This window comes from Neoarius graeffei, chromosome 25 (genome assembly GCF_027579695.1).
Source record: "Neoarius graeffei isolate fNeoGra1 chromosome 25, fNeoGra1.pri, whole genome shotgun sequence".
In the NCBI taxonomy this organism is placed as follows: Eukaryota; Metazoa; Chordata; class Actinopteri; order Siluriformes; family Ariidae; genus Neoarius; species Neoarius graeffei.
Genome location: NC_083593.1, coordinates 44,932,862 through 44,946,332, shown reverse-complemented (window position 1 = coordinate 44,946,332; position 13,471 = coordinate 44,932,862). Strand labels below are relative to the sequence as shown.

At 41.8% G+C, this 13,471-nt stretch overlaps 1 protein-coding gene across 2 annotated transcripts in view; it reads right to left on the bottom strand.

Annotated features, from left to right (window-relative positions):
* Window positions 1-3,095: 3,095 nt before the first annotated feature.
* Window positions 3,096-13,471, bottom strand: part of LOC132873644 (haloacid dehalogenase-like hydrolase domain-containing protein 2) — an 11,131-nt gene continuing 755 nt past the window's right edge. The window contains exons 1-7 of one of the 2 annotated variants that reach the window (XM_060909395.1): window positions 9,606-9,722; window positions 9,385-9,488; window positions 6,417-6,625; window positions 6,192-6,276; window positions 3,777-3,993; window positions 3,624-3,687; window positions 3,096-3,537 (exon numbers count right to left, since the gene is read on the bottom strand). In XM_060909395.1, coding sequence (XP_060765378.1) covers window positions 3,425-3,537; window positions 3,624-3,687; window positions 3,777-3,993; window positions 6,192-6,276; window positions 6,417-6,625; window positions 9,385-9,485 — 789 coding nt within the window. In that variant the 5' untranslated portion in view covers window positions 9,486-9,488; window positions 9,606-9,722 and the 3' untranslated portion in view covers window positions 3,096-3,424. Of the gene's footprint in view, window positions 3,538-3,623; window positions 3,688-3,776; window positions 3,994-6,191; window positions 6,277-6,416; window positions 6,626-9,384; window positions 9,489-9,605; window positions 9,723-13,471 lie in introns of those variants that run through there. The other variant, XM_060909394.1, reaches the window with a different exon arrangement.

The following is a 13,471-nucleotide window of genomic DNA, read 5'->3' as shown; positions in this document are numbered from 1 at the left end:
GCTGGATTAGACAGGGTGCCACCTATCTCTACAACTTGCTGTCTAGGCTCCATATAAGAGCTGAACCAGTCCAATGCTGAATTATCAAGACCCATTGCTTGAAGTTTCAACTGAAGAATTTCATGATCCACCGTATCAAAGGCTTTTTGGAGATCCAACAGAACCATACCAACATATTTGCCTTCGTCCATTCTGGATTTGATGTAATCACAAAGGTGGATCAAACAGGTCTCAGTAGAATATGAGGGCCTGAAACCAGACTGGAACTGATAGATAAGATTATTCTGAGAGAGATATTCACTGAGTTGATTGTATACCACTCTCTCAAGTAATTTTGACATAGTGCTGAGAATCGATATGGGGCGGTAGTTGCCAGGATCTGTTTTGGAACCTTTCTTGTGGAGAGGGGTCACCTTTGCATTTTTAAAATCAAGAGGGATGGTGCCAGATGTCAGTGATAAATTCACAATATGTGCAAGAGGTGACGAGATAAGCTTGGCTCTGTCTTTCATAAAACGTGGGGAAATATTATCCAAACCGGTAGCCTTGCTTGGGTTGAGAGTAGTCAAGATCCTTTCAACTTCTTCTGCAGAGATATTTTTAAAAGTAAAACTATTTGTAACTTTGTCTTGGTAAAATGAGTCAATGTGGGATTTGCCAAATAAACCTGAACTTTGAGGCAGTTTGTTAACAAGATTAGAAGCTATTGAAGTAAAATATTGGTTAAAACATTCAGAAACTTTGGCTTTGTCACTGCATACTGTATTGTCAATATTTTCATCATAGGTATACTTCAACTATGAGAGACAGAATGGGGGGAAAGAATCCAGGAAATCACATTGTAGGATTTTTAATGAATTAATTGGTAAATTCCTCGGTAAAATAAGTATTTGGTCACCTACAAACAAGCAAGATTTCTGGCTCTCACAGACCTGTAACTTCTTCTTTAAGAGGCTCCTCTGTCCTCCACTCGTTACCTGTATTAATGGCACCTGTTTGAACTCGTTATCAGTATAAAAGACACCTGTCCACAACCTCAAACAGTCACACTCCAAACTCCACTATGGCCAAGACCAAAGAGCTGTCAAAGGACACCAGAAACAAAATTGTAGACCTGCACCAGGCTGGGAAGACTGAATCTGCAATAGGTAAGCAGCTTGGTGTGAAGAAATCAACTGTGGGAGCAATTATTAGAAAATGGAAGACATACAAGACCACTGATAATCTCCCTCGATCTGGGGCTCCATGCAAGATCTCACCCCGTGGGGTCAAAATGATCACAAGAACGGTGAGCAAAAATCCCAAAACCACACGGGGGGACCTAGTGAATGACCTGCAGAGAGCTGGGACCAAAGTAACAAAGGCTACCATCAGTAACACACTATGCCGCCAGGGACTCAAATCCTGCAGTGCCAGACATATCCCCCTGCTTAAGCCAGTACATGTCCAGGCCCGTCTGAAGTTTGCTAGAGAGCATTTGGATGATCCAGAAGAGGATTGGGAGAATGTCATATGGTCAGATGAAACCAAAATAGAACTTTTTGGTAAAAAATCAACTTGTTGTGTTTGGAGGAGAAAGAATGCTGAGTTGCATCCAAAGAACACCATACCTACTGTGAAGCATGGGGGTGGAAACATCATGCTTTGGGGCTGTTTTTCTGCAAAGGGACCAGGACGACTGATCCGTGTAAAGGAAAGAATGAATGGGGCCATGTATCGTGAGATTTTGAGTGAAAACCTCCTTCCATCAGCAAGGGCATTGAAGATGAAACGTGGCTGGGTCTTTCAGCATGACAATGATCCCAAACACACCGCCCGGGCAACGAAGGAGTGGCTTCTTAAGAAGCATTTCAAGGTCCTGGAGTGGCCTAGCCAGTCTCCAGATCTCAACCCCATAGAAAATCTTTGGAGGGAGTTGAAAGTCTGTGTTGCTCAGCGACAGCCCCAAAACATCACTGCTCTAGAGGAGATCTGCATGGAGGAATGGGCCAAAATACCAGCAACAGTGTGTGAAAACCTTGTGAAGACTTACAGAAAACGTTTGACCCCTGTCATTGCCAACAAAGGGTATATAACAAAGTATTGAGATGAACTTTTGTTATTGACCAAATACTTATTTTCCACCATAATTTGCAAATAAATTCTTTAAAAATCAGACAATGTGATTTTCTGGATTTTTTTTTTTCTCATTTTGTCTCTCATAGTTGAGGTATACCTATGATGAAAATTACAGGCCTCTCTCATCTTTTTAAGTGGGAGAACTTGCACAATTGGTGACTGACTAAATACTTTTTTGCCCCACTGTGTGTGTGTGTGTGTGTGTGTATATATATATATATATATATATATCTCATCTCATCTCATCTCATTATCTCTAGCCGCTTTATCCTTCTACAGGGTCGCAGGCAAGCTGGAGCCTATCCCAGCTGACTACGGGCGAAAGGCAGGGTACATCCTGGACAAGTCGCCAGGTCATCACAGGGCTGACACATAGACACAGACAACCATTCACACTCACATTCACACCTACGGTCAATTTAGAGTCACCAGTTAACCTAACCTGCATGTCTTTGGACTGTGGGGGAAACCGGAGCACCCGGAGGAAACCCACGTGGACACGGGGAGAACATGCAAACTCCACACAGAAAGGCCCTCGCCGGCCATGGGGCTCGAACCCGGACCTTCTTGCTGTGAGGCGACAGCGCTAACCACTACACCACCATGCCGCCTGTGATAAAGAATAGGAAAATAAATATTGCTCTCTCTCATATGATAAAATATTCTTCATTTAATTTATTCCAAGAATATCATGGGAAAATTGCATCGTGAGTTGGATGAATCGTTAGATGCTTAACAGCAAGAGATGGTTTACTTTTTTTGTTCATGAAAAAAAAATCTTATTGAAGTTTAGGTTTTTATCAGCCTCAAACTTTTCTTTGTATCATTTTTAGAATTGTCACAGAGAACTGATCATTACCGTCATTTTAACACCTTACTGTCTGTCTACTTTCTCAAACTGAATGTAAACAAGGACAATAATGCATACTACACACAAAGACTGACCAACAAAGTGAAAAATGTCCAGACAAAGTCAGTATTTTAAATCTGTGTAGTTTTTATTCTTTATAACATCGGCTCATCTTCATCGTACAAGCCTGGAGTCTGGAGTGTAACGCTGTCATAGGAAACATTCAAGGCATTTTATTTTTTACAGTGGTTGTGGTAAGAATGACATATTATTTGGTCAGAAGACAAATGCAGGAGGACGAGTGAAACCAACACAAATCTACAACCACATTCCAGTCCATCAGCAGACATTTTAACATTTTAACACAGTGCTGCAGAATTAATTACTATATACTGTGTTTTTGGCACACATACAGTATAAACATGTTAAATTAACCTTTAAACAGCACCACAAAAGTTATTTGGTGTCTAGCAGATGTTGAAGGATGTGATGCACAGCTTCGGGGAAGCTCTCACAGGTCAGGTGAGGAGGAGGATTTATTTTGTCTTCATCACCTGCTCTGTATTTACCTGAGAACAATGATATATAATAAAATAAATGTGGGTTGATATCTGAAGAAAGGTCTTAAAGCGATGAAGGTCAAATAGAAAAGTACCGGTTTTGACTAATATTCCCAGCATGCCTGTGTTCTGAGCTCCGCCAACATCATCTCTAGCATCCTGTGGAAGAAAATACCGGAACGCAGAAGTTAATATTAACTTGAAAGTCTACAATATTTGTATTAAAAACATTAATGCATCACACTCACATCTCCGATCATTACGGCCTCGTCAGGGCTGCAGTTCAGATCCCGCAGCGCTTCCAGGAAAAAGGTTTTCTCTGGTTTGCCCACAACAGTGGCCTGTGTGTCAGTGGAATATTCCAGCCCCGTCACAAACGGTCCGGGTCCCAACGCCAGGCCGTCTTTCCTCTTGTAGTAACGGGCTTTATGGATGGCGATGAGAGGGGCACCATCTAGAATGAGCCTAATGTGGGAAATAGTCCAGAAATCAGAGGTAAAGATACTGAATTAAGGTGTCAGTGAGACTCCTTTATCAAGAACTTGAGGAGAAGAAATTAGGATCCGTGTCAGAGAGCAGGCCAATCGCTCCAGGGGGAAAACATGATACGCAGCACATACAGTGGTGCTTGAAAGTTTGTGAACCCTTTAGAATTTTCTATATTTCTGCATAAATATGACCTAAAACATCATCAGATTTTCACACAAGTCCTAAAAGTAGATAAAGAGAACCCAGTTAAACAAATGAGACAAAAATATTATACTTGGTCATTTATTTATTGAGGAAAATGATCCAATGTTACATATCTGTGAGTGGCAAAAGTATGTGAACCTTTGCTTTCAGTATCTGGTGTGACCCCCTTGTGCAGCAATAACTGCAACTAAACGTTTCCGGTAACTGTTGATCAGTCCTGCACACCGGCTTGGAGGAATTTTAGCCCATTCCTCCGTACAGAACAGCTTCAGCTCTGGGATGTTGGTGGGTTTCCTCACATGAACTGATCGCTTCAGGTCCTTCCACAACATTTCGATTGGATTAAGGTCAGGACTTTGACTTGGCCATTCCAAAACATTAACTTTATTCTTCTTTAACCATTCTTTGGTAGAACGACTTGTGTGCTTAGGGTCGTTGTCTTGCTGCATGACCCACCTTCTCTTGAGATTCAGTTCATGGACAGATGTCCTGACATTTTCCTTTAGAATTTGCTGGTATAATTCAGAATTCATTGTTCCATCAATGATGGCAAGCCGTCCTGGCCCAGATGCAGCAAAACAGGCCCAAACCATGATACTACCACCACCATGTTTCACAAATGGGATAAGGTTCTTATGTTGGAATGCAGTGTTTTCCTTTCTCCAAACATAATGCTTCTCATTGAAACCAAAAAGTTCTATTTTGGTCTCATCCATCCACAAAACATGTTTCCAACTTTCTGGCTTGTCCACGTGATCTTTAGCAAACTGCAAATGAGTAGCAATGTTGTTTTTGGAGAGCAGTGGCTTTCTCCTTGCAACCCTGCCATGCACACCATTGTTGTTCAGTGTTCTCCTGATGGTGGACTCATGAACATTAACATTAGCCAATGTGAGAGGGGCCTTCAGTTGCTTAGAAGTTACCCTGGGGTCCTTTGTGACCTTGCCGACTATTACACGCCTTGCTCTTGGAGTGATCTTTGTTGGTCGACCACTCCTGGGGAGGGTAACAATGGTCTTGAATTTCCTCCATTTGTACACAATCTGTCTGACTGTGGATTGGTGGAGTCCAAACTCTTTAGAGATGGTTTTGTAACCTTTTCCAGCCTGATGAGCATCAGCAATGCTTTTTCTGAGGTCCTCAGAAATCTCCTTTGTTCATGCCATGATACACTTCCACAAACATGTGTTGTGAAGATCAGACTTTGATAGATCCCTGTTCCTTAAATAAAACAGGGTGCCCACTCACACCTGATTGTCATCCCATTGATTGAAAACACCTGACTCTAATTTCACCTTCAAATTAACTGCTAATCCTAGAGGTTCACATACTTTTGCCACTCACAGATATGTAATATTGGATCATTTTCCTCAATACATAAATGACCAAGTATAATATTTTTGTCTCATTTGTTTAACTGGGTTCTCTTTATCTACTTTTAGGACTTGTGTGAAATTCTGATGATGTTTTAGGTCATATTTATGCAGCAATATAGAAAATTCTAAAGGGTTCACAAACTTTCAAGCACCATTGTAGATAGTATTGCTTTTTGTTTGCGATATAAAGACAACATGCCACACTGAAAAGCAAAGCCTGACCTGCATTGCTCTTATGTCACTTTCTTTCCTCGATGCAAAACAATCAGCAGGTTTTGCTCATTTCAGAACATTACATTACACTTTCATCACTGTGTTACAGCAGTACTAACCTGAAATGCAACCACTATCCAATCACTGATTAATCCGTATTCAGGGGTGTGATTAGAATCCGAGAAGGACCTGAAGGTGTCATTTTCCAAGAGGCCTAACTGTCTATATAAGGGAACGCTCCTTTTTTTTTTTTTTACAATTTCTGCATTCATGCTGCAAAATCTTAATCATCAGTAACGGTACTACTGAAGCATACTAAAAATGTAAATATAAATAGTAATACAGTATTTTTTTTTCCACCAATGCACACCGAGTCCTCACCTGAAAGCTTTGTTAAGCATCTCATAGTTGAAGTGGTCTGGCGCTAAGCCAATCACAACAGCATTCGGATCTGAAGTTTGTATACCTGGGACAAGAACAAAGTCTGAATTCTAGTTTAATCACACATCCTTACAGCGTTTCCACAAACTAATGATCTCATGATCATAATCAGCTACTTATTAAGCCCTGTGAATTAAATGAGGTGCGTCAGTGCTGTGAGCTCACCTGTAAAGTCCTCCAGTGCACTATCCTCCACCAGCAGCAGGGGGCGCATCTCCTTCTGCTCCAACAGGTTTCGAGCTGCAGTCAGTGAGGTAAAGATCTCCCGCTCTTCTATGTCAAAGCTGAGACGTCGCAGTCGTTCAAGGAGCGTCCTCTTACATTCTTCTGATGTGTTCGTTACAAATTTGACAGCCACTGGAGCACAACGCAACCTTAAAAAAAAAAAAAGACGCAGTATTAGTGGATTAAAAATGACTTCACTAGCTTGATGAGGAACTGTGTGAGAACATTGCATTTGGACAGTATACAAAGTGAAATATTACAAATGAAAAGAAAGTCATTTGTTACATTACGACTGAGTTAATGCTTCGCAGAAATATCAGCTTTATGCATTCAGACTGCGACAAGGAATTCAGGTTCTGACTTTCCAATGCCAGTGAATCAGTCGAATTATCGGTAGATCTGAACTTTTTTTTATTTTTTAATTTGAACATGGTTTGTTCACGTTAGTTCATGAACCTGGCCATCGTTGTAATGAATAATGGTCTAATTATGAGTTAATTAGTTATTCTATCCACATTCACTGGATATGAGCAATCGTGCGCTCTGATTGGCTACTCTACTACTAGGATATCAGCTCATATACCATGAGTAGAGAAAAACGAAATGGCGGAGCGTATTGCTGAACCACCTGAGGACGAAATAAAAACTCTACTCGAAAATAAAACCCCAAAAAATACAAAAGAAAAGCAACAAAATATGGAATAAAAGTATTTGATGGTACAGTGGCATGCAAAAGTTTGGGCACCCTTGCTGAAAATGTCTGTTATTGTGAATAATTAAGTGAGCAGAAGATGAACTGATCACCAAAAGGCATAAAGGTAAGACGAGACATTTCTTTTCAGCGTTTTCTGCAAGATTTGTGTATTATTTTTGTTTTGTACAATTGGAGAGTGAAAAAAGAAATGCGAAAGTTTGGGCACCCCAATACATTTGAGTTCTCAGGTAACTTTTACCAAGGTTCCAGACCTTAATTAGTTTATTGAGCTATGGCTTGTTCAAACTCTTCATTAGGAAAGGCCAGATGATGCAGATTTCAAAGCTGTATAAATTCTCTGACTCCTCAAACTTGTCCCTAAAATCAACAGCCATGGGCTCCTCTAAGCAACTCCCTCGCATTCTGAATAATAAAATAATTGATGCTCACAAAGCAGGAGAAGGCTACAAGAACGTAGCAAAGTGTTTTCAGGTAGCTGTTTCCTCAGATTGTAATGTTCTTAAGAAATGGCAGTTAACAGAAACAGTGGAGATCAAGGTGAGGTCTGGAAGATGAAGAAAACTTTCTGAAAGAACTGCTCGTTGGATTGCTAGAAAGGCAAATAAAAACCCATGTTTGACTGCAAAAGACCTTCAGAAAGATTTAGCAGACCCTGGAGTGGTGGTGCACTGTTCTACTATGCAGCGACACCTGAACAAATATGAACTTCATGGAAGAGTCATCAGAAGAAAACACATTTCACATTTCATTGGCACATTTCACTGGTCGAGGGAAGCATGGATTCGAATAAATACCAGCAAATTCTGGAAGCAAAAATCACACCATCTGTAAAAACGTTGAAGTTAAAAAGAGGACGGGTTCTACAATAAGACGATGATCCAAAATACACCTCAAAATCTACAATGGAATACCTCAAGAGGCACGAGCTGAAGGTTTTGCCCTGGCCCTCACAGTCCCCTGACCTAAACATCATTGAAAATCTGTGGATAGATCTCAAAAGAGCAGTGCATGCAAGACAGCCCAGGAAACTTGTAGAACTGGAAGCCTTTTGCAAGGACGAATGTGTGAAAATCCCCCAGGGAAGAACTGAAAGATTATTAGCTGGCTACAAAAAGTGTTTACAAGCTGTGATACTTGCCAAAGAGGGTGTTACTAGGTACTAACCATGCAGGGTGCCCAAACTTTCGCTTCAGGTCCTTTTCATTTTTTGGTATTTTACGCCTGTAAATGATGGAAATAAAAATGCAATCTTGCAGAAAATATTAAAGAAATGTGTCGTCTTTACCTTTATGCCTTTTGGTGATCAGTTCATCTTCTGCTCACTTAACTATTCACAGTAACAGACATTTTCAGCAAGGGTGCCCAAACTTTTGCATGCCACTGTAAGAACGTATCTTTTTTTTTTCCAAGAATTATTATTATAGCATTTTTCACAAATTGCTCCTGTCATTTCGCTGGTTTGTTTACATTCTAAGCGGAAATGATTTTGTCTGTTTTGTATAAAGCTTTTTTATTTCTCAAATTTGCAAAAAATAAAACTAAAAATGCTCTGCTTCTCAAAATCCAGTGAATGTGGATCAAATAAAACAGTTATTCCGCTCAATCTCGTCGTACATGGCTTATAGCTGACTCGGCGCTATCAGCTCATGTATGACTCGATTTCATGGAATAACTGTTGAATAGTTATGTGTAATGTTGTGGAACGTCCATAAACTTAGTTCCTGTTATTATTTACACTATAACAGCTATCAAGAGTCATTCCTTTACGAGTCTCTCATTTAAAAATACTGCAAATCTCTTCATCCTGAAGACATTTTACTTCTGATTGTTAAAAAGCACTGACACTGGCGACTCCTTTTAAAACCGTCTCCTTACAGAAAACTCGCAAAATCATGTCCCACTTTCATTCATGAGGTCGGTAGTTTTTGTTAGTTATGGAAATTCGGGTGCTATAAAGAGAAGAAGGGCTACCGTGGGTCGCACAAATCCATCAATGTGATGCAATGTCATTGTTTTTGTTGTGCACTACACAGGAGATTAATTTAAGACGTGCTGATTAACTCCTGAGAAGTGACCTTTTTCACCCCCAATTCATTTCCAGGAAGCATGTATAGGTCTATAACGGTAAGTGTCGGCTATGGTACTAGCCAAGCTCATCGCTCATCACTGACTGTATCACTGATGTTCTCTCACCTTGCGAGTGCTTCCTGAGCTCCAGGTACAGCCGCGTCCTCGATGTGAAGAGTCCCACTTAGATCAATGAGCACGGCTTTAAGTGCGCAGCGAGATGCCATCGCCTGTCAATCAAATAAAGCAGAGGATGAAATAAAACCCTGAATGATGTGCTTATTCATTTTTATCATGAACCTGATTTTCAGCGGTGTCTAAGATTTATGAAGAATGAAATTCCATACAGGGCGGCATGGTGGTGTAGTGGTTAGCGCTGTCACCTCACAGCAAGAAGGTCCGGGTTCGAGCCCAGCGGCTGGCGAGGGCCTTTCTGTGCGGAGTTTGCATGTTCTCCCCGTGTCCGCGTGGGTTTCCTCCGGGTGCTCCGGTTTCCCCCACAGTCCAAAGACATGCAGGTTAGGTTAACTGGTGACTCTAAATTAACCGTAGGTGTGAATGTGAGTGTGAATGGTTGTCTGTGTCTATGTGTTAGCCCTGTGATGACCTGGCGACTTGTCCAGGGTGTACCCCGCATCTCAGCCATAGTCAGCTGGGATAGGCTCCAGCTTGCCTGCGACCCTGTAGAACAGGATAAAGCAGCTAGAGATAATGAGATGAGATGAAATTCCGTACAGGGCGGCATGGTGGTGTAGTGGTTAGCGCTGTCGCCTCACAGCAAGAAGGTCCGGGTTCGAGCCCCGTGGCCGGCGAGGGCCTTTCTGTGTGGAGTTTGCATGTTCTCCCCGTGTCCGCGTGGGTTTCCTCCGGGTGCTTTGGTTTCCCCCACAGTCCAAAGACATGCAGGTTAGGTTAACTGGTGACTCTAAATTGACCATAGGTGTGAGTGTGAATGGTTGTCTGTGTCTATGTGTCAGCCCTGTGATGACCTGGTGACTTGTCCAGGGTGTACCCCGCCTCTCGGCCATAGTCAGTTGGGATAGGCTCCAGCTTGCCTGCGACCCTGTAGAACAGGATAAGCGGCTAGAGATAATGGATGGAATGATGGAAATTCTGTACATGACTGCTTTAGTTTAAACTGCTTGCATTGACATGTCGGTCTATGTTCACTTTAGTTTGTACGTTACCCACTGTCCTCTTCAGCTACCTGCCATTCGTGGTGCTAGTAGGGTTTAGTTCTTGCTTCATCTCTACTTGAAGAGAGCGATGCAGCAGCGCTTTAGTCCTTTAGTCTATCCAGCTCTCTCATCTCCTCGTCTATACACTGTGCTTTTATGCCAATACTGGCATCAACGCCACTGCGCTTGGCACCTTGGAAAGCCATAACGAAAAGTCGAATCTCTGCCGTAACTCAGAGCAACTGTGTTGTATATCTGCATTGCATTCTGGGAATTTTGCTGAATTTCGTGTTCTTTGGAAGTGGGAAGTTTGAGCTCAGAATAAGATCATTTTCAACCTCTGTGCATTTGAACAACAAGGTGGGGGGGGGAGGGAAACATGGCCGCCTTCATGTTTGTGTTTTGCTCACTACAAGGTAGCCAGCTAGCTGGTGAGTGGTGTAGATTTTCCTCTTTGAAACAGCAAACTGTATAGTCAGTGTTATAGATTTAACAAAGGAATATGTGTGTTGGATGATTTTAATGCTGATGTACAGTGGTGCTTGAAAGTTTGTGAACCCTTTAGAATTTTCTATATTTCTGCATAAATATGACCTAAAACATCAACAGATTTTCACACAAGTCCTAAAAGTAGATAAAGAGAACCCAGTTAAACAAATGAGACAAAAATATTATACTCTGTCATTTATTTATTGAGGAAAATGATCCAATATTACATATCTATGAGTGGCAAAAGTATGTGAACCTCTGGGATTAGCAGTTAAATTGAAGGTGAAATTAGAGTCAGGTGTTTTTAATCAATGGGATGACAATCAGGTGTGAGTGGGCACCCTGTTTTATTTAAAGAACAGGGATCGATCAAAGTCTGATCTTCACAACACATGTTTGTGGAAGTGTATCATGGCACAAACAAAGGAGATTTCTGAGGACCTCAGAAAAAGCGTTGTTGATGCTCATCAGGCTGGAAAAGGTTACAAAACCATCTCTAAAGAGTTTGGACTCCACCAATCCACAGTCAGACAGATTGTGTACCAGTGGAGGAAATTCAAGAGCATTGTTACCCTCCCTAGGAGTGGTTGACCAACAAAGATCACTCCAAGAGCAAGGCGTGTAATAGTCAGCAAGGTCACAAAGGACCCCAGGGTAACTTCTAAGCAACTGAAGGCCTCTCTCACATTGACTAATGTTAATATTCATGAGTCCACCATCAGGAGAACACTGAGCAACAATGGTGTGCATGGCAGGGTTGCAAGGAGAAAGTCACTGCTTTCCAAAAAGAACATTGCTGCCTGTCTGCAGTTTGCTAAAGATCACGTGGACAAGCCAGAAGGCTATTGGAAAAATGTTTTGTGGATGGATGAGACCAAAATAGAACTTTTTAGTTTAAATGAGAAGCGTTATGTTTGGAGAAATGAAAACACTGCATTCCAGCATAAGAACCTTATCCCATCTGTGAAACATGGTGGTGGTAGTATCATGGTTTGGGCCCATTTTGCTGCATCTAGGCCAGGACAGCTTGCTGTCATTGATGGAACAATGAATTCTGAATTATACCAGCAAATTCTAAAGGAAAATGTCAGGACATCTGTCCATGAACTGAATCTCAAGAGAAGGTGGGTCATGCAGCAAGACAACGACCCTAAGCACACAAGTCGTTCTACCAAAGAATGGTTAAAGAAGAATAAAAGTTAATGTTTTGGAATGACCAAGTCAAAGTCCTGACCTTAATCCAATTGAAATGTTGTGGAAGGACCTGAAGCGAGCAGTTCATGTGAGGAAACCCACCAACATCCCAGAGTTGAAGCTGTTCTGTACGGAGGAACGGGCTAAAATTCCTCCAAGCTGGTGTGCAGGACTGATCAACAGTTACTGGAAACGTTTAGCTGCAATTATTGCTGCACAAGGGGGTCACACCAGATACTGAAAGCAAAGGTTCACATACTTTTGCCACTCACAGATATGTAATATTGGATCATTTTCCTCAATAAATAAATGACCAAGTATAATATTTTTGTCTCATTTGTTTAACTGGGTTCTCTTTATCCACTTTTAGGACTTGTGTGAAAATCTGATGATGTTTTAGGTCATATTTATGCGGAAATATAGAAAATTCTAAAGGGTTCACAAACTTTCAAGCACCACTGTATAAGCATTAGAAGTCATTTAAAGGTAAGACATTCTTCTTTGCTCTGTACAGCCAAGTTGATTTGACCTGTCTTTCTGAATTTAGAAGAACTCTGGGTTCAGGTGAAGAAATCCGAGTTTCCAGGTGAGGAGCGGTTTTGTTGGTTTTTCCTGGTTGGAGGTTGGGAAATACGAGTTATGACCTCTAGTATTACAGTGGAATATCACTTGGGTCTCCTATTAAGGTGAGTGTCTATATAGCGTTCTTTTCTGACCTTTTTTTCTTCCTAGTTGAAAATCTCTGAACTTTTCAGAAAGGCGTTTACATCACCATCATCATCATTCAGGCATCCAATCATACAGGCGGTTAGGGTGGTGATGCATTGGAAAGATATTGTTGTCTTAGAACCAAAACCCATCTGCAGTATGGGAGCACTATTTTTGATGAAGCCAGTGCTTTTCTCATTATCTCATTATCTGTAGCCGCTTTATCCTGATCTACAGGGTCGCAGGCAAGCTGGAGCCTATCCCAGCTGACTACGGGCGAAAGGCGGGGTACACCCTGGACAAGTCGCCAGGTCATCACAGGGCTGACACATAGACACAGACAACCATTCACACTCACATTCACACCTACGCTCAATTTAGAGTCACCAGTTAACCTAACATGTCTTTGGACTGTGGGGGAAACCGGAGCACCCGGAGGAAACCCACGCGGACACGGGGAGAACATGCAAACTCCACACAGAAAGGCCCTCGCCGGCCACGGGGCTCGAACCCGGACCTTCTTGCTGTGAGGTGACAGCGCTAACCACTACACCACCGTGCCGTCCCCCAGTGCTTTTCTGACAGAGAAAAACACTATGTGGACACGCCCTAAAACTGCTCTGTAACCGAGCAGGAAATTTCCC